This window comes from Podarcis filfolensis, assembly GCF_964270895.1.
Source record: "Podarcis filfolensis genome assembly, chromosome: 5".
In the NCBI taxonomy this organism is placed as follows: domain Eukaryota; kingdom Metazoa; phylum Chordata; class Lepidosauria; order Squamata; family Lacertidae; genus Podarcis; species Podarcis filfolensis.
In genome coordinates, this window is record NC_139608.1 from 72367686 (window position 1) to 72393790 (window position 26105).

The 26105-nt window shown below is 39.6% G+C and overlaps 1 protein-coding gene across 7 annotated transcripts in view; it reads left to right on the plus strand.

The window, feature by feature from the left end:
• JMJD1C (jumonji domain containing 1C) overlaps nt 1–26105 on the plus strand; it is a 115951-nt gene that overhangs the window by 54614 nt on the left and 35232 nt on the right. For 4 of the 7 annotated variants that reach the window (XM_083614411.1, XM_083614412.1, XM_083614409.1 and 1 more), the window contains exon 3: nt 8930–9043. Coding sequence is in view for 2 of the 7 variants with exons in the window: in XM_083614409.1 (XP_083470535.1) it covers nt 8930–9043 (114 nt within the window). In the remaining 5 variants the exon portion in view is untranslated. Of the gene's footprint in view, nt 1–113; nt 225–2640; nt 2848–8929; nt 9044–26105 lie in introns of those variants that run through there. The other 3 variants (XM_083614415.1, XM_083614413.1, XM_083614414.1) reach the window with 3 other exon arrangements.

Here is a 26105-nt window from a genome sequence, read left to right on the forward strand (position 1 = left end):
CTCCTACCCACACAGGCCAACTTGATAGGTGGGCAGGACCACCCATCTGTCAGTAATCTGACATGATGTCAGATACTTGATGGATAGGTTGTCCCAACAACCAACTGATTTTCAGGCACTTGAGAACTACAGCACAAGGGGCTTTCACCAGCCCTATGCTTGCCACTTGGGAAGCAAAGAACATAGGGCTGGAAAGCTGCTTCCTACACCGATCAGCTACATGAGTGAGTTTGCCACAGGGAAGTCAAATAATGCCGCTAATCCAGTTGAATCTCTCTACCTGTCCTGCACTTGATGTCACAACATATCATCTGGTAGGGAGTAGGTTGGTGTGCTTTGGGGGGAAATGGCCTTGTGGGTCAAATTCAGTCCATGAGCTGGAGATTTCCCATTCTGAACTAAGAGTAAAATAGTCTCATTTTGACACAGGATTATCTGGGGTGTAGTGCTTCACTCCCTAGCTACATTTTGTATGTGCTAGGTTTGAACATTTTTGCTTGATGTGAACTATTTTGGTTTCTTTTTTAAGGTGCTTGATTTTCATATAACTAATACTCCAGTGTGCCAAGTAGTCTCCTTAGAAAAAGGCAATTCTCCCTGGACCCTTTGTTTGAGGTTCTCTTTGGACTTTGCTTACTAGTTTCTGTGGCTTAAAAACATTTAGTCTATTGTTCTTCATTCTAGACTATCTTGACTTTAACATGATATGCCTGCTTTCACCTTGGTGACATGCCATTTTTGTACCATCAATTTTTTATTATATCTTTGAGAAACAAGTCTTAAAATAACTTACTTATCTTTCCAGTTAGTTACTACCTCTTGATTTAACAAATTGACCTCCAAAATGTATGTGAGCGTAACTGCTAACTTTTCTTTAGCCTTATTGTTTCCTTTCCTGGACAGATAACAGAAAAATCATCAGATCTTTCTCTTTGCATGTTTCCCCGGGTTGATAAATAAAGCAGCCTTCCCTAATCACTGGTGCTTTTCATATATTTTTGACTACATCTCCCATCTATCCAGCGTGGCCAGTGATCAGGGATGGTGGAAGTTGGAACCCAACAACATCTGAAGGGCATTAGCTTGGGAAAGGCTAAAATAATGCTTTGTCAGTATTTTTCTGCTCCCATTGTGAAGGCTAGTGGTAGACATATACCATTATATCCACTTGTATTTAGTTTGGTAAGCTCAACAGAAGCGCTCCACTAATATCTTCTGACTTGGAATTACTTGCCATATACATTGGCTATGTACAGAGCAATGCTTCTTTCAGTTCTTTCTTTCTTTCTTTCTTTCTTTCTTTCTTTCTTTCTTTCTTTTGAGTAGTCTGTATTTTCCCAGATGTGTTCTGTTTCTTACCATGTCTTATTCCATAATTCCATGTGCCAGGATAGCCATTGAACCCTTTTTATTTCATATGGTATTTTAAATGTATGTATACCAATAGAAGTGTAATGTGCTGTGGTATAATAATAGTCATGTGCAGCTGCATACTGCTCAAAATGTATGTCTACACCCATAGTTATAAAAGGGAGACTTTTAATATTCCAGTATCCGTAAATGGATTTTTTGAAGGTTTAGTAGATAAAATGCTCACCATCACATGAGTCCCAAAATTTAGCAACATCCATATGCCCCTTAGATCACATGTATTTTAGAGCCATGAGGCATCACAGCATATTACTTGCTTTGACAATCAGTTTGGCCAGCTACAGGGCTTACACTCTATTTTAAAGACTTAGAGCATTGTACTTTTATTTAAGAATTCAGTTAAAAAAAATAAATCCCTCCCCCAGTGCAGCAATATTTTCCCTTTGTTTTAATGTATTTCAGAATGTGTTGAATTTAAAATTGGTTTTATAATTTAAGACGTGGCCCCAACACACAAACATACAGTGGAATAATTGACTTTGTCATCCTTGGCTCCCTGGTATCTGCTAGTTCCTCCAAAGCTACATTAATATAAACAAACCAATGCCAAGTTGTAGGCAGAACAGCTACATAGGACTCCAGTCTCAATCTTTGTCAAAATTGCATCCTGCTTTTCCTCCAAGGAGCTCAAAGCACCAGTTGGCTGTTGTTGGCATCCGTCTGTCTCAAGAGACAATGGTGTGCACCTCTGGGAGTCAAACTGCTGCTGCTGTCATGCAGCTTAAAATGGAGTTTGGTTGTCCCCAAATTACACTACTCTTTATAATGAGACACGAAGAGTTGAGCAGATAACAACACAATTTAGAGACTTGCACTCTAGTAAAAGTTCAAAACTATGTTGCTAGATTATTTGGGCTATAGAACTTCCCCTGTGCGGGGAGGAATCCCTATATATACACCATTTCTTGCTGGGCCTGCGATCCTACATGAACAAGTTTCACTAAAATCTGAGTAAATGTACGTTGAATAGTCTGTAAGTAATTCAGGAAAGTGGAAACCCGATACCTGCATTTTCTGTACAGGGATATTAAACTTGAGCTGCCAGTCTCTCCTTTAGTCTGGCTTTGTCTGTAGTTAAAATTATGACCCATGCTCCCTGGCCAGCCCAGCCAAATGAGTAATCAGTAATGTGACTCGTGCTGGAAGTGACTCCATCACCACCTGTGACGGGGGATTAGTTACAGTTCACAGAGCACCGCCTCTTCCCTTCTTTCAACATGTCGTAAGCAGAGGGATAGCTTCTCCTTTCCGTGTCTGCTCGGCTGTAAGGCAGTGTATGTGCAGGCGAAAAAGTATTGTTCCAGACATTTTCTCTCCTATGGACTGCTAGCTGACGGTTCCTTTGTATCTTTGAAGACTGCTTTGTTATGTAAGCGACCTTGGCAGAAATTATCATGACCCAGATCTGGGAACGCAGTAAGTGCTTCAGTTGCAGGATTTCTTAGTCGTTAACACACACATTGCTGATGACAAAGAGAGCTGTAATCTGCTCAGCCAAACCTAGGTTCTTGGGGTGGGGGAGGTGGGGAGAGACTCTAATTTGTGTAATTGTAAGGTTAGATTTTGTTCCCTGTACATATATTTGTGTTGAATTCTATATTGCGACGAGCACTAGAAATCGCTTATTTACTGGCTGGCGTGTCTTGTGAAAATTTTAAATATTAATGAAAGGTACTTTGAAGCAAAATAAGGTTAGCGTTGTAGCTCTCCATATATTATGAATGATTTCTAAATCTTGCCTTATATTAATAATAGCTACTTAAAAGTTCTGTCAACAGTGCATGCCTTTGGATATTTAAAGAAGAATATAGCAAAAATGTGTCAAACTTCATTCCCTGCTTCCTCATCTTTTAAAAACTTGTAATTATTTTGTTTCCAGTGGTTTCAACATTTGATAGGATACAAATCTAGGATCTAAACCTTGTTTGCTAGCTTTCTCAAGTGCCTAAATTATTCTTAATTTGAATTCTAACAAGTTTGAATAAGAAATGTATAAAAAAAATCTGTAGTAAATATCTACTTGAATTACAAAACATCACAAAATAATTAAGAACAGTTCTAAGATTATTTCTGAAAGGACTGGTAGACGACACAGAATGATACAACGCCTCCTGCAATTAAGTACATATATTTCCTGCTGCAGACAGGAAATCGAAATGGTTTTGTGTGTGTGTGTGTGTGTGTGTGTGTGTGTGTGTGTGTGTCAGGAGTTGGGAGTGGAGAGATTGAGCAGCTGAATTCTGTGTTAGGAACTCTTGCTTTTTTAAAGTCTTTCAGAGAAGGATCGGCTGGTCTGTTTTTTCTCATATGAATGGAATTTAGTTCTACATGGAGACCCAAACAAGACTGTTGTTCTGAGTGTTAGTATAAAAAGCAGGTTGTAATGGTAATATAGATATCTTCATCCTACTAGCAGAAATTTCCTTTCTCTCGCTTCCCCTTTATTACTTTTGCAAAGATAGTTGGTTCTAAATTGCCCCTTGTTTTTAACATGGCATTTTGCAGTAGGGCTAAAAATAGTCTGTAGCCCAATCTGGTTCACAGTATCTTTGACAACAGCTTCCTAAGGCAATGAAAGTAACTTGTAGAATGATAGATGTGTGTTTTTATTAATATCATTTTATTGATTTAAAGAATCCAGAGACAGAAGAAGCAAAAATATAAATTTATGGTAGACCTGTATAGGTCATTATTTACTTGGGTTCACAGAGGTCTGTTTCTTTTAATGCAGCATGCATCATAGGTGGAAAATGAGCATATGGGGTGCCACTTAAAACATGTGGCCTATTCCGATCCTGAATTGGAAAAGGAGGTACTGTATAGCTACTACATAAAATCCATGCTAACAGTATGCCATAACCTTTACATATAAAGTGATACTTGTGTTTTGATTTATTTCTGTTTTTATAGTTAAGCCAGTTCATAAACAACCATGGTTTCCCCACGTATACATTGAATGTATGAAAATGCACCCTAAAAACTAGGGCAATGAGGAGCAAGCTTGGGCATGATTGTTTTGGTAATTACACCTAAACATCCCATAAATTTAATTTCTACTTGAGCCAGCACTACTAGTTGCTTAACATTACTCTCAGAACCCTTTGACCTTTGCAAGGAAAGGAGGGTGAGGGAGGTCACGTCTTCTAAAGAATGTGTTTTTCACATTAGTAAATGACTTAAATCTCATGGGAAAGGCAAACCACCTGATTAGCTTGAGTAATATTCTCATATTATTAAAATGAACTGTCTGAGTTTCCTGTCAGTTTTATACCTTGTACACCTCCCATTTCTAAAAAATGCTACCTACAGATTTAATGGTTAAATATTATTAGATACTTGTTGCAGCTCACCTGGAATGTTTTAGAAGCTAGAAGCAAATAATGAGGCTTTAAACATTTTTAAAATAATGAATTTTAAAACCATTGATGCTTACACATAGATAAATAAGCATCCCCTTCCTTAATTGGCTGAGCATTTTGATGTTACGGAATAACTGACTCTGGGGGAGGTCAGAATAGAATACAGGTAATACACATCTTCCGCTTACTTTATTTATACGATCGCAGCTTTGCAAGGTTGGGAAGGAAAATAAATAAATAAATGGAGAGAGGAAGAAACCCACTCTCCATTTATTTACCCTACCCATGCACAGCTGTGATTGTGGGCCTTCATGGCTCTGGGTAGGCACCAGGAGGCAGCATGTCAAGGGTCCTCACATCACGTTTCCAAAGCCAGGTAAGCAGCCTTGCACCTTGGGGGGGGGGAGATTCTGGGGGGGGGTCCTGAATCTCTGTGTTTTTGGACCCCTGGGACCAAACACTCGCTTAAGATAAGAGTTACCTGTATTGAAAAACAGTGCAGCTTTGTGAGGATTATGAAATATCAGTTTTTAGTGAGGGATATCTTACACAAGTTCTAGAGACAGGAGTAACTGATGTTGGTGAAAAGGGAATGGAGGAACTTTGGAGGCTATGAGACAGTAGGACATGGAATCAATAGGAAAGGGAGACCAGAGTGGATGAGCAGATGGTACTTTAGGTGGCTTAAATTTTGCCTACTAATTTAGTTACTAGCAGATCTTTAGGGTTTTTTTTTAATTGGCACACAAAGTTTCCATTAATAAGAAGCTTTAAGAAGATTGCCAAGTTATTCCAGGCAGTAGTATATATATGAATTAAACAACTACACCATATAAGGCAAATACCTTTGAAATGAAGTCAGCCTTGGAAGACAGAGTTTGGTACTTAAGTACGATAAAATAGTAGTAGTGCAGATTTTATCAAGTGCAGCACACTAACCAAAATATTATTTATTGATCTGTATGTTGATATTGTTTCCAGTGACAATTAGCTTTAACTACCCACAAACCTAAAAGTTGTCAATTTCCCCATTTATCCAAGGAAAATTATGAAGTTTTGAAGTACGTAATTGAAAGGCCATCAAAACCTTTTTGTTTTTAACACAGCAAATGTGCTAGAATTAAAGAAGACAATGATTAATTTCCTCTTATCTTTTTCGCCTTTCGTATCTGGACACCAGCTCAATTGAGCAATTAAAGAAAAAGTTGGAAGCAAACTGCTATTTAATACTGTTTGGAAGGGGTGTCCTTGTAATAGTGTTGCCTCAAGGACTTCTGGTTGGAAATGTTTGTTTTTTCCTGCTTTTTTTAAATCAGGCTGAGCCATTCTACCTTTTATAGGGCCATCTACTGAGAACAGAATGCCTTCCCAAGAGCAGTGTAAGGAGTTTATTTGGCCCGCAGCCTGCAGATTTTGTGTCCTTGTGGGGGTTTCCATGGTAACATTTCAAAATTGTTACTGTTGTTTATCTTTGCATCCATTCTGTGTCTGGAAGCTGGATGTGAATTATTGTGGTGTATGAGGTGGGGAAAACAGCTGAGCACAAGGAACATTTTTAACTACTAGACTCATTTCTGACTATTAAGTTAGCAAACAGGAGTTCTGCTCTACCTTCTTAAATTGATTTTGTTTGTTTGTTTAAACAAGTGTTTTAAACTGCTTGTGGAATTCTAAAATAGGTATACCTAGCCAGCTAAAGAATTGATACAAATGCCTATGACCCTCCTTTAATGTCAAAAAATATATATCTTAGTTGACATCTGCCAGGATTATGCTAACACTATTCAGATTAGCAACTATGAAATTACGGTTCTATGGGAAAACACATTCATGTTGATAAAATGTATATGTAACACGATGGCATGTACATAAAGCCTTCCAAGATATGTTACTTGCGTCTTCTGTGATGCATGTGCACATTTTTATTTATAGATTCAGGTAGGTAGCCATTTTGGTCTGACATGGTCGAAATATATCAAAAAATCAAAAAATCTGAAGAAGTGTTCATGCACACGAAAGCTTATACCAAGAACAAACTTAGTTGGTCTCTGAGGTGCTACTGGCAATTTTTAATATATTTTTATATATTTTATTTAATTTTATAAATTTTTATACTGTCCTTCATCTGGACATCACAGGGCAATTCACAGCATCAAAATACAAAATGAAAACACAAAACACATAATAAAACAAAAGCAAATGCACAAAAGGCTAAGTTAATTGGGAGCTCCTCCTAGCTGCTTGAAAAGTATTTTTCCAACTCCTTGGCCTGCAAGAAATACTTGTACTTTTCAGGATATGTGGAGCCTGGTGTTATCTTACTGTATGCTCACGTTATCTTCTCATCAGTCAAACCAATTTGTGCTTGGGGCCATTTGTTGTCATGTAGTGATACGAAGCCTAGTTGTGACATAGTATTGTACTCCATGAGTGGTGTCTATGGCTAAAGGATGCCAGAGTTCATGGAAAGCTATTGTTCATATACATAGTCAGGGCAAGTGATTCTACATAAGCTTACTCTGGTAGCCCAGTGGCGTAAGAAGCCTAGAAAATAAACTGATGGAACAAAAAGGTTCCCTGAGTCTATCTTAGTTTGTCTCTTAACTAATGACAGATCTTCCATCTCTCTTCTGTGCCTCAAAATCAAGAAGTGTTTTCTTTCTGGAACAGAAATGCTGTTACATTAGCAAAGAAATGATAAATGATAACTGAAATGGGCAGCATTGAAGGCCATAGTATAAACCTAATACATGCTAGTTGTATATTCTAGTTGAATGTAATAAACATACCAGTAATTTGCCTGTCATTATCTTGAACACGATCTCTGATCCCCATGTTCCAGTCCATTTGTAAGTTCTACTTCCTTTGTTGCAACCCTATTGTGTAGTTGAACACCACATCTAAATATTACTGGGTATCTTTCACAGTTTTAAAAAAAAACAACAGTTGGGAGCTGATGGGCTGTTCGTGTTCACTGCCATATCTAGCCTGTACTATTTGAAACCAAGGGAGGAAACCTAGGCAGCAATGGCATTTTTCATTCTCCCCCTCAGGCAGGAAAAACACAACAGAAAACAAGAAAGACTTTCTTTTGTTCCTTCTGTTTGCTTACCATCTTGTATCTGCGTCTGTATCTCCCTGTCGCTTGGTGAAATGGTACAGCTTGTAAAACTGAGCTCCAGGGCACCAGTCCAAACCACCAAGCTTTATATTCCACTCAGCAAAGGTGGCTTTACCTCTATAACCAAACTCTCTTCATCACCATGCTCCTTCCTAGGAAACCCCCTTGAGAGACACTGTTCATGTTTTCTATAGAAACCTGGCGCGTGCACACGTCCCCCCAACAGTGTGCCAAATCAAAATAAGGATGGAACCATTGAGATTCTGAGTGAATTGCAGAGGGCTGATGTGGTGCCCATGCTCTACATTTCTCATCATCGTAGCTAAGGAAACTCCTTATATTGGGTTCTTTTATCATTTCACAAACTTTGGCCCAAAAGATTCCACAATGGTCAGTCTTGTTTCCTGTTTTGTAATTTAGAAGTTGCCACCTTCCTGCTCAGACTGCCCTAAAGTTGTTATTCAGTCTGTCCCATCTGTTGTGGGCAGATGAAGGAATTTTATGGTGGGTTAAGCCTATTTTTGTCACCTCTACAGCCTCTTGTGCATGTGTTCTCTTTTTATAGGCTTCTTTTCGCTGCTTGTATGTGCTGAAAACACAGAAACTATCAAATCTAGCAATTTGTTGATGACACAGTGCACTGTGGCAGAGTGGGCATGGTGATAGACTGCCAGAAGCACATATTGGGGAGAGGAAAAGAGATTATATGTTGGAAAATGCACAGATATGGGGAACAGAAGCTTGTCTTCAACCGTTTTCTATTAGCAATTTCATTCTGTGATGGTAGTCTGCCCTGTTTTTGGAATGAGATTGAAAATCTTCCCCAAAAAATAATGCATTAAGTATATTACTGTTTAAAAGGGGGGCATGTAATTATTGATCTAAATAATTATTCAGATACTATTATATATCCAAGTAGCTGATAAGTTTATTTTTATAGTTATTGAACAAAATTTAAAAATAGAATGCTTTGATCTTTAGAAAGCATAATGTTTAAATGCTTCTATTTTGTCCACAGACGTTCAAACCATTGGTTGGGAAAAGTTTGTACAATTCTATCACTGCAGTTGAATTTCTTGTGGACAAACAGCTGGATTTTGTAGCGGAAGATAGTGCCTTTCAGCCCTATCAGGTAAGGAAAACAGTTGTTACTAAAACTAACATATCTGGCTAAATTGAATTGCATATAGTTGTTCTTCTGATTTGATGTTGAGCAGCTATCTGTGATACTTCTGCTCTCTGAATGGTCTTCTCTTAGGACCTGGTGGCACATCTGGGAAAGATGATATACTGGGGAAAAACAGCAGTTTAGTATTAGGAGTAGTTCATTATCCTAAAGCTATTCTCTGGTCGCAGTCTTAGCTTTATAACAGGGATGTCCAAGAGGTCAATTGCAATCTACTGTCTATGGCTGGGTCCCTTTCCTTAGTGTTGGTAAAATAGAATCTGGCCCTGCCCCCTCGCCCCACCCTCCATTGTTGCACAATCTGCAGAATGGAAGACGGAGTTTACTCAGTGAGGCTGTTTGTTTCCCCAGTAATCCGTTGATGAGTGGCTTTTCCCCTCTGTCCCTAGAGCTTAGGTTGAATTCTCAAAAATCGGGGCTTTCCTCCTCCCTAAAAAAAGCTCAGTAACTTTGACCTGAAAGGGGGTAGATCACTGCCAGATTTTAATTCTGTGAGTAGATCGCAGTCTCTTGGGAGTTGGCCACCCCTGCTTTATAAAATACATTTGACATTATTCTTGGTCATTCGTTGATAAAAATTAAACTTATTTCTCTGTGTGTTAATCACCATGGTGTCAGTTGATTGAGGCTGCAGTCTCAAAACTATTTTGGAATTGTCCCATTTAAGGACAGCAGGATGGTTGATTTGTGATTCTTTTGCTTCTGCTGTAGTAGTATATTTTTCACTAATTGGTTGGAATATGTGTCTACTTGAAAGCAAAAGCAAGATTTTTGGCAACAGATTTCTTAGGATTTTAATTTTAAGAAGAATTGTGACATGAACCTGCTTCAAGAAAGCCTATTGCTTTAAGAATTCAATATATTTGGCTATCATAACTAGAAACCATGTATGGGAAAGTGCTTTTCAGCTCTTCTTAAATAAGGTTGCACTCTCCCGAAAGAGCAGACAGTTTGAAAATTTTATTGGACTCTGTGCTAACCAAAAGGGAGGCTCAGATGATGGCAGTCTCCAGGAGTGTGTTTTACCAGCATCAGCTGGTGTGCCAACTGTGGCTCTATCTGGTGAGCTTTGTGCTAGCCACAGTAATTCCAGACTCGACTACTGTACCACACTCTTTCTGGGGCTGCCTTTTGATTGCTTTTCAGCTAGTTAAAAATTCAGCTACTCAAGACTTGAAGGGAGCAAGGCAGGCAAATTCCGACTAAGCATCAGGAATAACTTTCTGACCATAAGAGCTGTTTGGCAGTGGAACAGAGACTCCCACGAGGGATGGTGAACTCTCCTTTCTTGGAAGTTTTTAAGCAGAGGTTGGGTGGCCATCTGCCATTGCCATTGGGGGGGGGTTGGACTAGATGACCCTCAGGATACTTTCCAACTCTGCAGTTCTGTGATTCTATGGTTATTAGTGTGTTTCTGAGTCTAATTTAAAGTGCTGGTTCTAATTTTTAAAGCCTTGAATAGTTTGTGTCAGGATTATTTGAAGGACCACCTACACCAATATTAACCTGCCTTTATATTAAGATCAATGTGGGAGGCTCTCCTCATTTGCCCACCACCACTATCAGTGAAATTAGTAAACATGAAGGGCAGGAACATTTCTGTGGTTGGCCCCACTACTCTGAAATCTGTGGCCAAAAGATGTCCAGAAAGCTGCCACACATTGGTCCTTCAGGATGGCTTTAAATACCTGTTTGTTTCAAGTGATATATGCTTGCACAACTTTTTTGTGAGTTATGTTTCTGCCTTTAGCTGATGGCTTTGTTGAAATTGTGTCTTATATTCTGGACTGCATGTGTTACTGTTAGCATTCCTAGCTTGTTGGTGTGGGTGTTTAGTAGAATGTAACTGGTGCTCTTGTTGAATCCTTGGCAGGTTTGTGGAATATGCAAAAAGCCCATAACATTGACATGATCGCCCTCTCCCACTTTATAGTGCCTGTTTGGCTTCTTGGTATACCAAGAGAACTTCAGGAAAGTGTGTCACTGTTAATTCTGCTTGATCTCTCGAGTGGCTTTTACCATCAACCATAGTATCTTTTTGGAATGGCTGTATGAGCTGGGGGGTGGTTGGCCCTGTTCTGATCCAATTTGGGTGGTCGTTTTCAGAGAATGGCACTTGGGGAGTATTGTATGGAACCTTCAGTGTGGGATTCTTCAGGGTTCAATTTTATCCCCTATTCTGTTTAATATCAGCATGAAATAGGAGCGGGGGGTCATACAGAATTTCGGAGCAAGTTGTCAGCAATATGCTGATGACATACAGTACTTTTTCTCCTTTATATCCTCAGATGTGGCAGTACTGAAATGATGTCTTGCCACAATAATAGGCTGGGTTTTTTATATCTGTATTTTGCATTCTCATTTTGTATTTATATTCTGTGAGCCACCCTGTGATTTTCAGATGAGGGACAGTACAGTGGTACCTCGGGTTACATACGCTTCAGGTTACATACGCCACTAACCCAGAAATAGTATCTCGGGTTAAGAACTTTGCTTCAGGATGAGAACAGAAATCGCGCAGCGGTGGCACAGCAGCAGCAGGAGGCCCCATTAGCTAAAGTGGTGCTTCAGGTTAAGAACAGTTTCAGGTTAAGAACGGACCTCCAGAACGAATTAAGTACGTAACCAGAGGTACCACTGTATACAGATTTAATAAACCAACTGTCATTTGAGGCTCAAGTGGTCTCAATGGTGCAGAGTCCCTTCCATGAGCTTTAGTTAGTGGCCCAGCTGCACCCTATCTGGAGAGGGACAGCCTAAACCAATGGTGTCCAAACTTTTTTCAAGGAGGGCCAGGAAATAAACTGCCACAGGAGCCAGATTAAACAGACCGGCGGATTAAGCAGGCCCCTGAAACGGTCTTTGGACATGCCTGACCTAAACTCTGCTATCTACGCTCTGGTAACCTCTAAGCTAGATTACTGCAACATGTTATATGCAGGGCTGCCTTTGAAGATGGTTCAGAAACTACAGCTGGTGCAGAATTTGATTGCCAGATTGCTGACCAGTGTGAGACATGAAAAACCAGAACATATAAAATTCTGGCATAACCGTGCTGGCTACCAATTAGTTTCTGGGCTCAACTGAAAGTGCTAGTTTTGACCTACAAAGCCTTATGCGTTTTTGTATTTCTCTACCTCAAGGACCACCTCTCTCTATTTGAACAAACCTGGACCCTGTGTTCATAATTTGGGGTCCTTCTCAGTGGTGACTCCCTGCGTATGTCATGCGCTCCCCAGGCTTTGCCTGACTCCCATCACTAGCTATTTTTAGGTGCCAGGCAAAAACACTTATTTTCCGCGAGGCTTTTGGCCTTTATTGGAGCATTTAGACATTGTGTGGCCTCTTTTAGGGGGTAAGGTATGTTAGTCTGCTTTTCATGTCCTTGTTGGCATCCATTTGTCTTGAGAGACAATGCAGTGCGCCTTCAGGGGTGAAGTCAAACCGCTGCATTAGTAGCACCAAAGTGACCTCTCCAGGGCGCAAGCCTGAGCAGTGTGTATGGAGGTTCTGCATTGCCAAGATTAAACAAAAAACCACTCTCAGCCTCACTGATGAGCAATACATCTGGCACCAACCTGGTTGCAGGAGTTGCCAGAAGGAGGTGTACAAGGCGCCAACCAACCATCTTAGGGATTCCGCTCCAGATTTGTGTAGGGTTTACTGCTTAGCCCTTTCTTTTCCTGAAGATATTTTTAGCTTTATATTGATTTTAATTTTGAATTATACTGTAAGTCACTTTGAGATTGTATTCGCTTTTTTAAAAGCAACTAACAAGTCCAATTAAATAATAAAATATTGTAGTGTATTTTTATTCTATTATTGTTGAAGCTGTAATTTAAGTCGTTACTATGTAAGCTGCCATAAGAGAATTTTTCTCAGAAAGGGGACCTATAAATATTTTTAAATAAATAAAAATAAATCATGTGAAGCATCTCATGACACATATTAAACAATCCTCTTTTAAATCCACGTGATTGTCTCACTGGGAAAGATTGACCATCTTTCCCCTTGTCAGGGTGATTCTTGGCTTCAATCAACTTTCTTGGTGTTTACTTGCCTACATACAGTATAAACCAAGCCCCAGGCAGCCCTCCATTCTGCTGGTTTACTTCATCTGTTGTCACTTATCACCCTCCTAAAACATGGATTGTTTTCCCTGCATTCTTTGTTATTCTCCTACTATCCTTAGACTCCCTGGGCACAAACTGTGTGACCCTGGGTTACCACAAAAATGCTTTTGCTATGTTAAATTGCTCAACATAGATTTAGGTAGACCATTAAACTGTTGCATCTTCTTTCACTGGAAACACTCCTGTTCTTTACTTCTCTCTCTCCCTCTCCCTTTCCCTCTCCCCCCCCCTTTTCTAGTCTTCTTTAATAAAACTTAAGTAATTTGACACTTGGGTTTGATTGGATTCCTATATCATCCAGGAACTAGAATCTCTCTATGCAGCCTTGACTGTTTGGTTTATGGTCCAGGTTTTAAGACAATGGGAGACAAGGAGAGGGAAGCAGGTTGATGCTGGCAGCTTGGTTGGTGGTCACTGTATTCCAAGTTACATTGTAAGTGATGGTTGTTGTAATGAGACCAAAAACATGCTCCTGGCCATCTGCTCTGCAGGGTCAGTGCCAATCCCTTAATATCACAGGAATCTGTGATACCCAAACTTATGCCAATGTTTGTTGGGAACGGTAGGAGTTGCTTGCCCTAGGCTCCTTTGGGAAGAGGGGCAGGATGCAAATTGAATTGTTGCTGTTGTTGTATAATTTGAATTAATGTCATTATCAGGTGGTTTGATATAGCATGGGCATAGCCAGGGGTGGGGGTGGGGAGCTGCCTCTCTAAATCAAGTAAATTAATAATAATACCTAACTAACTGATGGTTTGCATTGTAGATAACTTGATTCTACCCTCCCAAACATAAAGCCTGCCCCCCAAAAAATAAATCATGCCTATGCCCATGGTTTAATAATAATAATAATATAAGGGATATAAATTAAATTATTATTATTATTAAATTGATAATAAGCTACCCAAAACATTTCTATAAAAGTTCTTGGAACTGCGAGTTGCAGGTTATTTGAAGATGATACATAGTTTCTGTGAGTGTTGTATCATTTCTATTCAAAAATATTTCCTTCAAATTTTGTATTGGACACTTCTTTACTTAAATAGTAGTTTTTACAAACTTCATATAGTTGTTATTTTAATCTAGGTTGTTAATTTTAGAGAACACATTTCTTCAACGCCTTAGGACCCATTCACGTACAGCTTAATGGAGCATGTGGCTGGACAGCCAGGTTACTACTTCGTATACAATCCTAGATTTTTTTCATTATGCTACTTTAAAACCTCATTTTAAAAAAAAGACTTTGTGGGGAGAAAATGTCTGGAATTGCTTAGGAAACTTCACAAACACTTTGCCACATGCAGCAACCTCCATATGGCTGTGTTGCATATTTAAATTGGGCTTGAAACTTCACATGAGGCATGTGCAATTTATCACCACCTGGATGTTTGTCTTTCTAGAAGAAAATAACTTTCTTACAACTTTATTTGTTGAAAAATGTAAGCAAATGTTTCTGGAAAGTCAGAAGTGGATATATGAGAGAATTTGTTGCATTTTATGCAACAGTATGTAAGCATTTTGCTTGGCAGTCATTTTAGCCTGTGTTTGGTTATATCTATATTATGGATAGTTATCAAGGAAGCTCCTAACAAGAAAACCTTTAGAGTTTAGTTTGAGGAAGTAAATCAGCAGTGTGGAGCTATTTCTTGCCATACACATTGCAGGCTTTGTAGGCAGTGGCTGTGTTTGGATGAGATGAGATGGGATAAATAGGTTTCCTTTATGCCAATGAGTGATGGTCATGTGCACATGAGAGTCAGTACCATTGAACTCGAGGACTTTCTTCTGAGTAACAAGAGGAAGGAAAGATTGTGGTACGAATGAGAACACAACCTTGAGAGGGAAAGGGAGTAGGAAAGCAGTAAAGCAATGGGAACAGAGTAAAGAGATTTGATTTTCACTGTCCTTTTAACACCTCTGTTTTTCTTCAGTTATTTTGATACGTATGCTGCTTCTATGAACTTGCTGTTTTTGGCTTCCTGTTTTGTATTTTGCCGTGTGTTCAATATTTCATTGTAAGCTGCCCCAATAATGTGCTTGATAGGAAGAGTATAAATCATAATAAGCGAGGCAATCAGGAATTAAAACAAAACAACAACCCACAGAAGCAATAGTAGGATGGTCGCTTCTAGATAGCAGCTGAGGGAGAAGAGACAAAGGCCACTAGACTCTCAGCAGAGCTGTTGGCCTGCTTCCCATTTTATGCTGCAGCCATACTATTGCTTCCTTGCATTTTGATATTTACATTGACCTGCCCCTAACTGTGAAATTACTGGAGTATTTTTCTTTTGTGTAGTGTATTCCTCAAGAGTCTCTTTCAGCAGGAATGTGAGAAAAAGAAAAATTGGGTTTAAATTGGATTTTGTGTGAGGGTTGTTTTTTGCATTCATGCCCCCCCTTTCACATCTACTACAATCTTTGCTGATGTGTTCTGTGAAGCTGATCTGCTTTCCTTAACATTTACTGAGGTAATACAGAAAATAAAGAAAGCCTATTGAAAGCAATTTCAAAAATTCTTCCTTTTGGTCAGAGAGGGGAGTGTTCTGCTGGTGAAACTACTGTTTTAAGTAAGTTTGCACTACACAAACTAGAGAAACCTGTATGTGCATGCTGGTAGCAATGTCACCACCCAGATTCATTGCCCCTGTGACTTGCATATATTCTGTTTCTGGAGGTCATGAGGCAAAGAGAGCTATGCAGGACACTCAAATTCCTACATATCATATTCACCTCTCCCCTAGCACTGTCCACATGTTTTCAGGCTGCTCTTTGTACTGTCAGATCTAGAAATTTAAAGTTTTATACAAATACTATATCCTGAGTTTTTGTTTTACATTTGGAGTTTAAGGTAGTGTTCATGACAGGATTTTAAATGAAAAACCTTAAGTCATATTTATTGTATGCTTTTTAATGGAATTCTGTTCTTTACCTTTGGGCTAACTAAGAGGAACATAGCATTATGTACAGTCATTGGCATACCTACCGTTTGTTATGCAACATTTGAATGGCTGCAGTCACTACAGACTTTGACAGTTAAGGATTTTATTGTTATGGAACTGTGCTGATTTTGCTAGGAATTGTTTTTCTAATTGTACATAAACTGTTTTACTTGCTTTTAATTGTATGATAATATCGCTGTAACTCTTCCTGGGACCTTACAGTGAAGAGGCAGCAAGAAATCTTGTATAAATAAGAAATAGGCTTGTTGGCCAGAGCTTCCCTACCACTGATATACATGAAAAGAGGGAGGGAAAACTATGCAGACTGAGGAGCAGAGGATTAATTTCTTTCCCCACAATAGCCATCACCTAACCATCACCTTGTCTTCTGGAGTTTAGTTTTCCTCCCTTTTCTCTTGTTTCTTCATTTCTTCATACATCGCCAGAACAGATATATCACTCTAAATTGCTTGATATGTAACTTTAGAGACACAGGATCATAGAATTGTAGAGTTGGAAGGGACCCCAAGGGTCATCCAATCCAACCCCTGCAATGCAGGAATCTCACTTCTGCTTAAAAACTTCCAATGAAGGAGAGTCCATCATGTGAGCTTCACACATGTCTTCTTCTTTGGCGATCACTCATAGCTGAGTACCCAGGGATTCAGCGCCTAGGACTTGCCGATCGTCAGGTCGGCGGTTCGAATCCCCGCGGCGGGGTGCTCTCCCATCGTTCGGTCCCAGCGCCTGCCAACCTAGCAGTTTGAAACACCCCTAAGTGCAAGTAGATAAATAGGTACCACTTTATAGCGGGAAGGTAAACGGCGTTTCCATGTGCTGCGCTGGCTCGCCAGATGCAGCTTGTCACACTGGCCACGTGACCCGGAAGTGTCTTCGGACAGCGCTGGCCCCCGGCCTCTTAAGTGAGATGGGCGCACAACCTCAGAGTCGGACACGACTGGCCCGTACGGGCAGGGGTACCTTTACCTTTACATAGCTGAGTAAGATTGTCTTCCATAAACATGGTTTTAACAATGAGTCCATAAGTGACTGTGGAGGCCAATTCTGGATCCACATGTCCTTCCGCAGTGAGGACATTGGTTTTCAGGTGGGAGTTGATAGTGGTGTGGATTTGCCAAGCATGCCTTCCTTCTAGCACGTTTCTCCCTTGCATCCTGAGTTCGAGTGTCTTCAAAGCCCATGACACCTTTGGTAAAGGCTGTTCTCCAACTGGAGCGCTCGCAGGCCAGTGTTTCCCAGTTGTCAGTGTTTATACTACATTTTTTAAAGATTTGCCTTGAGACAGTCTTTAAACCTCTTTTGTTGACCACCAGCATTTCCATTTTTAAGTTTGGAATAGAGTAGTTGCTTTGGAAGACGATAATCAGGCATCCGCACAACATGACCAGTCCAACGAAGTTGATGTTGAAGAATCATTGCTTCAACACTGGTGATCTTTGCTTCTTCCAGTACACTACTGGTGTTAGTTCGCCTCTCTTCCCAAGTGATGTGTACAATTTTTCGGAGACACTTGATGAAATCTTTTGAGGAGTTGGAGATGTTGTTTATAAGTGGTCCATGTTTCACAAGCATATAGTAAGGTTGGTAGTACAATAGCTTTGTAAACAAGCATTTTGGTTTCCCTGCGAATGTCCGGTGGTCCTCAAACACTCAGGGAGAAAGCCGCACCTGCAGAGCTCATGTAGGAGGGGAATAAAAGCTGGTCAATATGTCCTGCATCACAAACAGTATATTCGGGAGGGAGTTTATTTCACTGTAAAGAACCTATTTCAGTAAACAATATAAAATACAGTACAAAAACCTCCAGTAAAATAACCAGGGATATACACAGTTGGTTATTTCTTCTGTTACCATGTAAACGCATTTCTGTGACACAGATACTATTTCTAGTGCTTAAAGTACCATATTGGCCTGAATATAAGCCTCACTTTCCCCCCAAATTCCGACCTTTGAAAAGTTAAAGTGTGGCTTATATTTGTGACCTTACGGTATGCAGCCAGGAGTGGGGACAAACAGTAGCAGCTCAAGAGTGCTCCCCACCCCCACCCAGTATGCAGCCAGGGGCAGTGAGGAATATTAAAGTATTTTTTCTCCCCCCCCCCTCCAATTCTAAAGGTGTGGCTTACATTAGGGTGCGGCTTATATTTGGGAAGTAGGCAAGCATAGTTGCTTTCTATTTTGTGTGGTTTTAAACACTGTTGATTAATCTCTGAGAATTTTTCAACAGCACTAACTGTAGAACTGTGACCTCTCCACCATTGTTTTATGAATGTTTGCTAAATCTCCCCCCCCCCCCCCCCGCTAAACCATTATGGGACACATAATAGTGCTGTTAGCGCCTGGAGACGCATAAAGAAGTATTGAGGTGACTTAATTTCCCATGAAACAAAACCATGCCTTGGATCCATTGGATTACTATAATAAATTATGTGTAGGTCTGCCAGTGGTCAGATTAAGTGGGACCTGCTGGTTGATCATCTTTTACTGTTGAGAAATTTCCACTGGCTTTCCATTTCTTTCTGAATGGAATTCAAAGTGCTCATTTGTCCTGTAAAGCCCTAAATGACTTGGCACTGAAATATTTGAAGAACTGCCTTCTCTCAAATGAAGATATACTGAGAGATCCTCAGCTGAGGCCTTACTTTGAGTATTCCCACTTTCAAGGACCAATAGGTAATTATTGAAGGCGGATTATCTTCTGTAGCAGTACTCCAATTATGGAGCACCGTTCCTAACCATGTTTGCCTTGTGCCTATTCCACTGTCCTTTAGGCACCAGATGAAAACGGTTTTGTGACTTAAATTTTGCTTTGTGCTATGCTTGTAGTGTGATGTCTTTGTATTTAATCTGGCACAGAGACCATTAGTGTTGCATTTTTGTATTTATAATGTTATATTTGGAATTCTGTCCTTGATAGTATGTCTTTGACAAGCTTTCCTTATGTTGTTATTAATTTGTAAACTAGAGAAGAAAGAGCACAGGCGTATCCAAAGCTGACCACCTTCCAAGTTCAATTTATTTCAGTGAGTGAGAATGAAATAATGCTTAACTCCGTGTTGAAATGAAATAGGACTTAAAAGTGCTTAACATGGTTCATCCCTGTGAGAGAGAGACAGCATGTGTACATATAGTCAGTAGCTAAATCTTAGTAATGAAAGTTCAAGATGTGAAAGTTGTAGATTAATTAAAAAGGTCAAAGTAGAACTGAATTTATTTTAGTCTAATGTGTGGAAATATGGTATACAGTAATTTTCAGGTAACTTTAATACTTCTGATGACAGACAGGAAGGGATTTAAAAATGAACAAACAATAAACATCAGGATGCAAATTCAGATCATTTAAATTATGGTGACTTTACTAGCCAACAATATAGTATTTGTTTTGATGATTATAAGCTACTGTTGTGTAGAAATTTGCCCCTTGATATATAAATACTTTTATAAATCAAGGGGCAAACTTCTGTACCTTGTAAACATCAAAACAGTAGCTTTACATCACCGTCTACAAGGTGGTAAGAGGTGGTATATAAATAACCACCTATTACAAGGTTATGTACAAGAAAAATACAACTGGATAATCCACAAAGCACTGTTAATTAATTCCCGGCATTAATTGTGAAATGTGATAGTTCCTCTGACCAGTAAATATTCACAATCATATATTTCCTAATTAGAATTCTTTCAAATGGTAATAAAATGGCTGAGATTCTCCCCAGCCCCAGGTGTGCAGCTGCTAGTACCACTGAGAATGGATTTGCTATATAGCAGCAGCACATAATCTGTTTTATCTAGGTCAGGGAGAATATTAACATTTTGTTTCTATGAAATCACAAAAATAGACCACGAAAATGTTTGGAGATGAAAATAGTAATCAGCAAAGCTGAGATCTGACTTGTGCCTTCTGTCCCCCCGCCCCCAAGGTACAGAAAAGAGTAGTCTTTTTTCCAGTAAGTCCCTGGCTATGTAACAGAATGGCAGACTATGTGATTGATGCAAGATGTGTGTGTTTAAACAAGGGGGGGAAATCAAGTATGTTTGAAGCCCAGGCCTCAATTATGTTTCTACGTTGCCTGTTAAATCAGTTAGTCATGCTTACCAGCATTATGCAGGACGTGTCATAGTTGATTCTGGAGTTGCTAAAGCAGCTGAACATTTGACTCCTAACAGCTTTGAATGTTTTCAGATATACTTTGATCAAATAATGAAAAGTGTTAAAGTAGAATTTGGATGATGAAATTGAAACTTAAAATATTGAAGTCAATACATCTTAGTTTAAGGTAATGAGGTCAATGTGGGGAGAGACAAGTGCTTGGAGGAAGGGGAGTGAGCCAGGCAAACATTTTGGCCAAACATCTGTGGCATCACGAGTATCTCAAGATATATCCATGCCTTCTGTTGAGATTTATAAACATTGTGTGTTTTATGTGGCAAATAAGTTTGACTCCAGAATTGAATTATACACTTTCTCATAATCAAAGAGCTGGCGATAGTCAAGGACTGCATTTAGCAGTTCAAGTACTAGAAAGTGAAAGGTAGTTGACAGTGTGGAAAGAGGAGGAAGTGTGTCTTAATGGTCAGTGCAAGTATACTGGAATGAAAATGTCTGGAAGCAAGACTTCTTTGAAGAGGATTGGTTTAGGCAGGGGTTGGGAACCTCAGGTCCAGGGGTCAAATGCAGCACTCTGGGTCAAACTTGGGACTTTTCCTACTCCACACCCCTTTCCCTAGACCACACCCCTCACTAGTGCTGTTCCATGTCCTCCTGAAGTCCATCTGTCTGACTGGAATGTGTCCTTGGACTGGGATAATTTGACTTTCTTGTTTGGATGTGAGATGGAGAGATGTGTTTATATGCATATACCTCTGGTTTTTGCAAGGGTGAAATATAGCCTTCTGTACAAAGGTAAGAGTTGCATCCATTACACTTCTCATTTTTGCATCTGGCCCTGCCCACTACTGTCTGGCTGAAAAAGGTTCCCTTCTCCTGGTTTAAGGACTCGGGGGTTTATGCAAAACAGTGGAGATTGCTTGGTAATAGGGACTGAGTAGAGTAGTCTGTAGTCTTTCTACAGAATGTCTGGGGGTTTGTTTGCAGCCCTAGGCACATTTCTCCCAGAACAGTTTACAGATCAAGTTGCACATATTCTTAAGTCACCTTAAAAACTTAAAACATCACAGTAGGCTCAGTATATTTCTCAGTATGGAACCTATATGATGATTCAGCAGTTCTGGGCAGAAGGTGGTTGTGTAATTTGTGGCTAGCATGCAAGACTGAGTTAGCAACCTTTGTTCTACGGAAGCTTCCCCCTGATAGCAGCAACCTTTAATAAGTTTAAAGGTCTTCGCCTTCATCCCACACATGCAGGAGTTCTCTGCATGCTGGCTTCCCTGGAACTAATAAAAGAAAAGAAGAAAGGGGTCCCCAAAAGTATCAGAATAACAGAAGAGGTCACAGGAACTCTTAACAAACAATGAAATTGGAAGGGACCCGGAAACGTAATAAAAGACGTCACTGAAAGGGTGGAACAGGGTGTTTCAAGTCCACACAATTTTACGCAAGTCTGCAATGACCCAGAACGTAACCCCTGTGCAAATTGGGGGTTGCACGTGAGCGAGCGAGCGCACATACACACAGGAGTTATAGCCACTGCTGTGTGACAATCATAACAATTTCCCAAAACACCTCAACTTGTTAGACATGATTTCATGGTCTGCATCCCATGTCTTACTTTGCCAGAACAGAAATGAAGAAATTTTGTCTGTTCACAAATCACGTTTTATACCAATTTCATTCTTTGTTTAGGGTTCCTGTGACCTTTTCTGTTCTCTGGAAACAAGCCACTAAGTCTATACTATTAGAAATCCATATGCTTAGCTTAGCAGTTTGCATTTGTGAACATCCTGGATGGAGATACTAGTTTAAAAAAAAAGAAATGAGTGAGTTTGTTTGTTTTGCATGGCTAAAATGTAGCCTATTGCTCAAGAGTCAACTCCATTACTGCACCCACTTTTATCTCTGATCCCCACTCATCGCTGCCATTTTGCTCCTGAAGGTTTCACTGGCAATTCCGCATAAAGGCAGTGGTGTCCAAACTTTTTTCAAAGAGGGCCAGATTTGATGAAGTGAAGGGCCGTGAGGGCCGACCGAAGGATTGAAGTTGTTGAGCTTTTTTAGGGTTGAAGTTGTTGAGGTTTTTTTAGGATTTTACCCCAGGAAATAAACTGCCGCAGGGGCAGGATTAAACTGACCAGCGGGCTGCATTAGGCCCCAAAATGGACTTTGGACTTTGGCCATTGACCTGAAAAAGATTCCCCACTCCTGGTTTAAGTTGTGTATATTTGTGTGACATTATTGATCCACATTCCTCTGGAATTGCTTCTTTGACTTGCTCCTCATGTGCATGGCTTACCTTCCATTAGGCTGTAAATCAGGAACTGATCTATTAATTCTAGTCTTTTGTTTGCAGAGTAGGGTTGCTTTCCATCCTTTCTTTCTTCCAAGAAAAGGACTGGGGCAGAGCTATTAACCTCATTTTTGCTTGAAAAGGGCTAAGTGAACAAAAAGAAAAATATCAACACTTCCTTTTCTAAACAGTTTTCATTTCAGTAGATTTAAAGCAAGTGTTGAGAATTGCAGCAGATTATTTGAGCCCAATGTAAGATGATGATGATGAGGTAACCTGTAAGTTTTTTAAAAGAATGACATATAGAAAATAGTGCTTCTTTCTGAGAGATCTTTGCAGGACTTCACCATTGACTAAAATATCAAATGTCTCAAATAGTGCCACAAAACTGTATTTGATTTAAAATGTGTAATATATTGCAATTAAAATTATATCTTAGTTAGTGAATTTAGGTTGTTGAAAACAATTTTTTATATTTATCTTTGCTGCTGCTGTATATTGAAAACACTTGTCTTGAAAGTGATGGTACATTTTAAGGAATCTCATCTGTAGTAGTCTTGATTCCATTTCTTGTTTTAAATTGTCCCTCTCTAAGTATCTAGTGGGAGCTATGGTTAATTAGACCACAGATGGCAAGGACATGTGCTGCTGACCTCCATGAGAGCTGCAAAATCTTCTTATCTTTATTTTTGAAAAAGAATGCAGCTAAAATTAATGCTTAAAATGCATACCCTGTGTGCACTGAAACCAATAGTATGGCTACATCTAAGCAGGTACAGAGAAGATAGCAGTTTATGGAGTGTATAAAGAATTATCTTGATAGCCTGTATCTCTCTCTCTCTCTCTCTCTCTCTCTCTCTCTCTCTCTCTCTCTCTCTCTCTCGGTTTTGTTTGGATCCCAAATCCTGATTCTGTTTTATGTTAGTGAGTTTGTTAACATTTTGGCTGTATGCACAGTGCACAAAATTAACAAATCAAATTCCTGTTCTAGAATTAATTCTGTCAATTGGTCTTTCATTTTATTTTTTTTGTATGTATATAAATACATCTCAGATTGAGATTATCAATGAACTTGGAATGTACAAGGGACTAGGATGAAAACAAGAGACTGTGGAGGTAAAAGGAAATGCTGTGAGAGTATGGGGTTTTATGGCCATTGGCCAACATGTTTGAAAGAGGGCTATTTAGTTTTGCAAGCTAATGAAGCTTTATTTAGCTCCAAACTTCTATTGCAGCCTGCACCAGCTGTTCAACTGCACTCATGTGAACAAGAGATTCTCAGGATATTCGCTTATTTGTTGCATTTGTATCCTATCTTTTGCTTCAAGGAGATGGTGTATGTGGTTCTCTTGTGTTGTGGGGATCCACAACAACCCTGGGAGGTAGGTTAGACTGAGAGGCAGTGACTGACCCAAGGCCTCCCAGTTAGCATCATGACTGAGTACAGATTTGAACCCTGGTCTCTCAGGCCCCAGTCTGATACTCTTATCACTATGCCACACTGGCTCACAACAGGATATTGAACTCTGGGACAGAAACTAAATTCCACGTTTATGTACTGATATTGCAGAAAACATGGCACAGTCTCTGTTGAATTGCTTCAAGCTGAGTTAAGAATTTATCAAATAATAATACTGTTGCTCTTAGTGGACTTCAGCTAACATACATGGGTTTCAATATACGACTCCTATGTTGTTATTCTGCAGAATTGCATGAAGCAAGTTTTTTTTAAAAAAGGACTATATACCGTGGTTAAAAATGTATTTAGCCACCATGTAAGGTGGTGAGTAACACCTATGGTAGTAGGAGTAGTGCTGTTGGGACTGGCCTTCTGGCAAGCCCTCTGATCCCTCACACTTTTCCCCACTCTCACTATTTTGGTGCTTTTGCTGGTAGTTGCATGAAACACCTCTAGGCCATAGATAATGTTGGTACTGATTATGGTTTGCTGCATATTTACTACCTTCCACTGGAATGCCACCAGAACCTGTAACGTTGGCTGCGTCTGCATCCTTCTCTCTTTCAGTACATCAAACTATTGGAATTTATTCACCTCAAGTACTAGGAGTCTTAATTGATGCAGTATTTTTCCTATTGGGAAGAGATAAGGCACTTGTAAAAAGAATACAAAATTCATTGGAGCCAAAGTAGGAGCCTAACCTTCCAGAGGGCTATGTAGAACTAACTGAGAACCAATTTGTTTCGCATTCTCAAATTTGTGGAGCTCAGGAAACATAATGGTCTCATCTTTAATACTTGCCTTTTAGTAGGGTTCAGGTTTTAATTTGCCATCAAAGAAGATGTCATATGCCCATAGTGATCACCAATAAGTTTGCATCTTTATAATGAGTCTCACAGTCCTGGACAATATCTTTATGTTCCAAACTCTCATGTTCTGTACTGGCATAGCAGCTTCTCAGAGAGTAGAGACATTATACTCAAACTTTTTTTTTACAGTAATTGCAACAGTTGTAGTTTACAACTTGTGTTAAATTCATTACATGTGCCAATGGAACGTTGGCTGACATCTAAAGACTTGTTGAGGTTCATGCTTTGTGCTAGAGGAATTTATGACTACTTTGTAAACAAATGACCCCCCCCCCCCAATGCCATAGCATAAGTGACTTTTGACATTCTCCTTGGTTTCAAAAGCAATTTTTCGTGTGACCCGAGGAAATTCTGTTTAGGAAACACAACTCCCAAAGACCCATTGGACTCATAGAAATCAATTCACAGTTCTTTGGATTATGGTTGATGTAATTGGTAACCTATAGTTATAAACATAGCCTGGGACCCTCATTGTAGGACTACCTTTCCTACATGGATTCATTCACAAACTGAGGTCTAATTACAATAAGCACTAGATAAGATTGAAATACTGTTCTTAACAGATCACTTGATCCAATGATAGGTGTACAGCTTGTACCATGTGGGGTTGTAGTCTACCTAAAGATGGAGGCTCATCGATTTGGGGTGCTCCTTGATGCCATTTATGGTGATTTACAAATTCATTTTACTAGTTTTGGCTGGTGTACAAGTCATGCTCTTTGCTGGAACATAAGGACCTCCCTGTAGCCATTTATGTTTTACTATCTTCCAGAGTGGATCACTGTAATGCATCCTACTTGGAGCTCATTGAAAAGCAGTTGGAAAGCAGTTGGGGTGGTGGATTAGTGACATAGAATATTATTTCACCAAAGCCAAAGACCTGGTTAAAGAGAATCATTTTTGCCTGGCGCCTAAATATATATAATGAAGGCACCAAGTGAGAATGTTACATGCAACCCCAATTTCTGATCAGTGTAATCTTCCAGGGATTCCTGGTGTACAGGGTCTATGTTTCCTTTTGGACAATGAGCCACAGCTGAGACTGTGTTGTCTTTATGATATGTGGTTTATTTACACATATACAACTTGAGTCTAGGTGGAGAGAGTTCAGCACAATCACATTACTAGAGGATCTCTTCACTCATAGGCACAGCATCATTTGAGTCCCAAACACATAAATCAG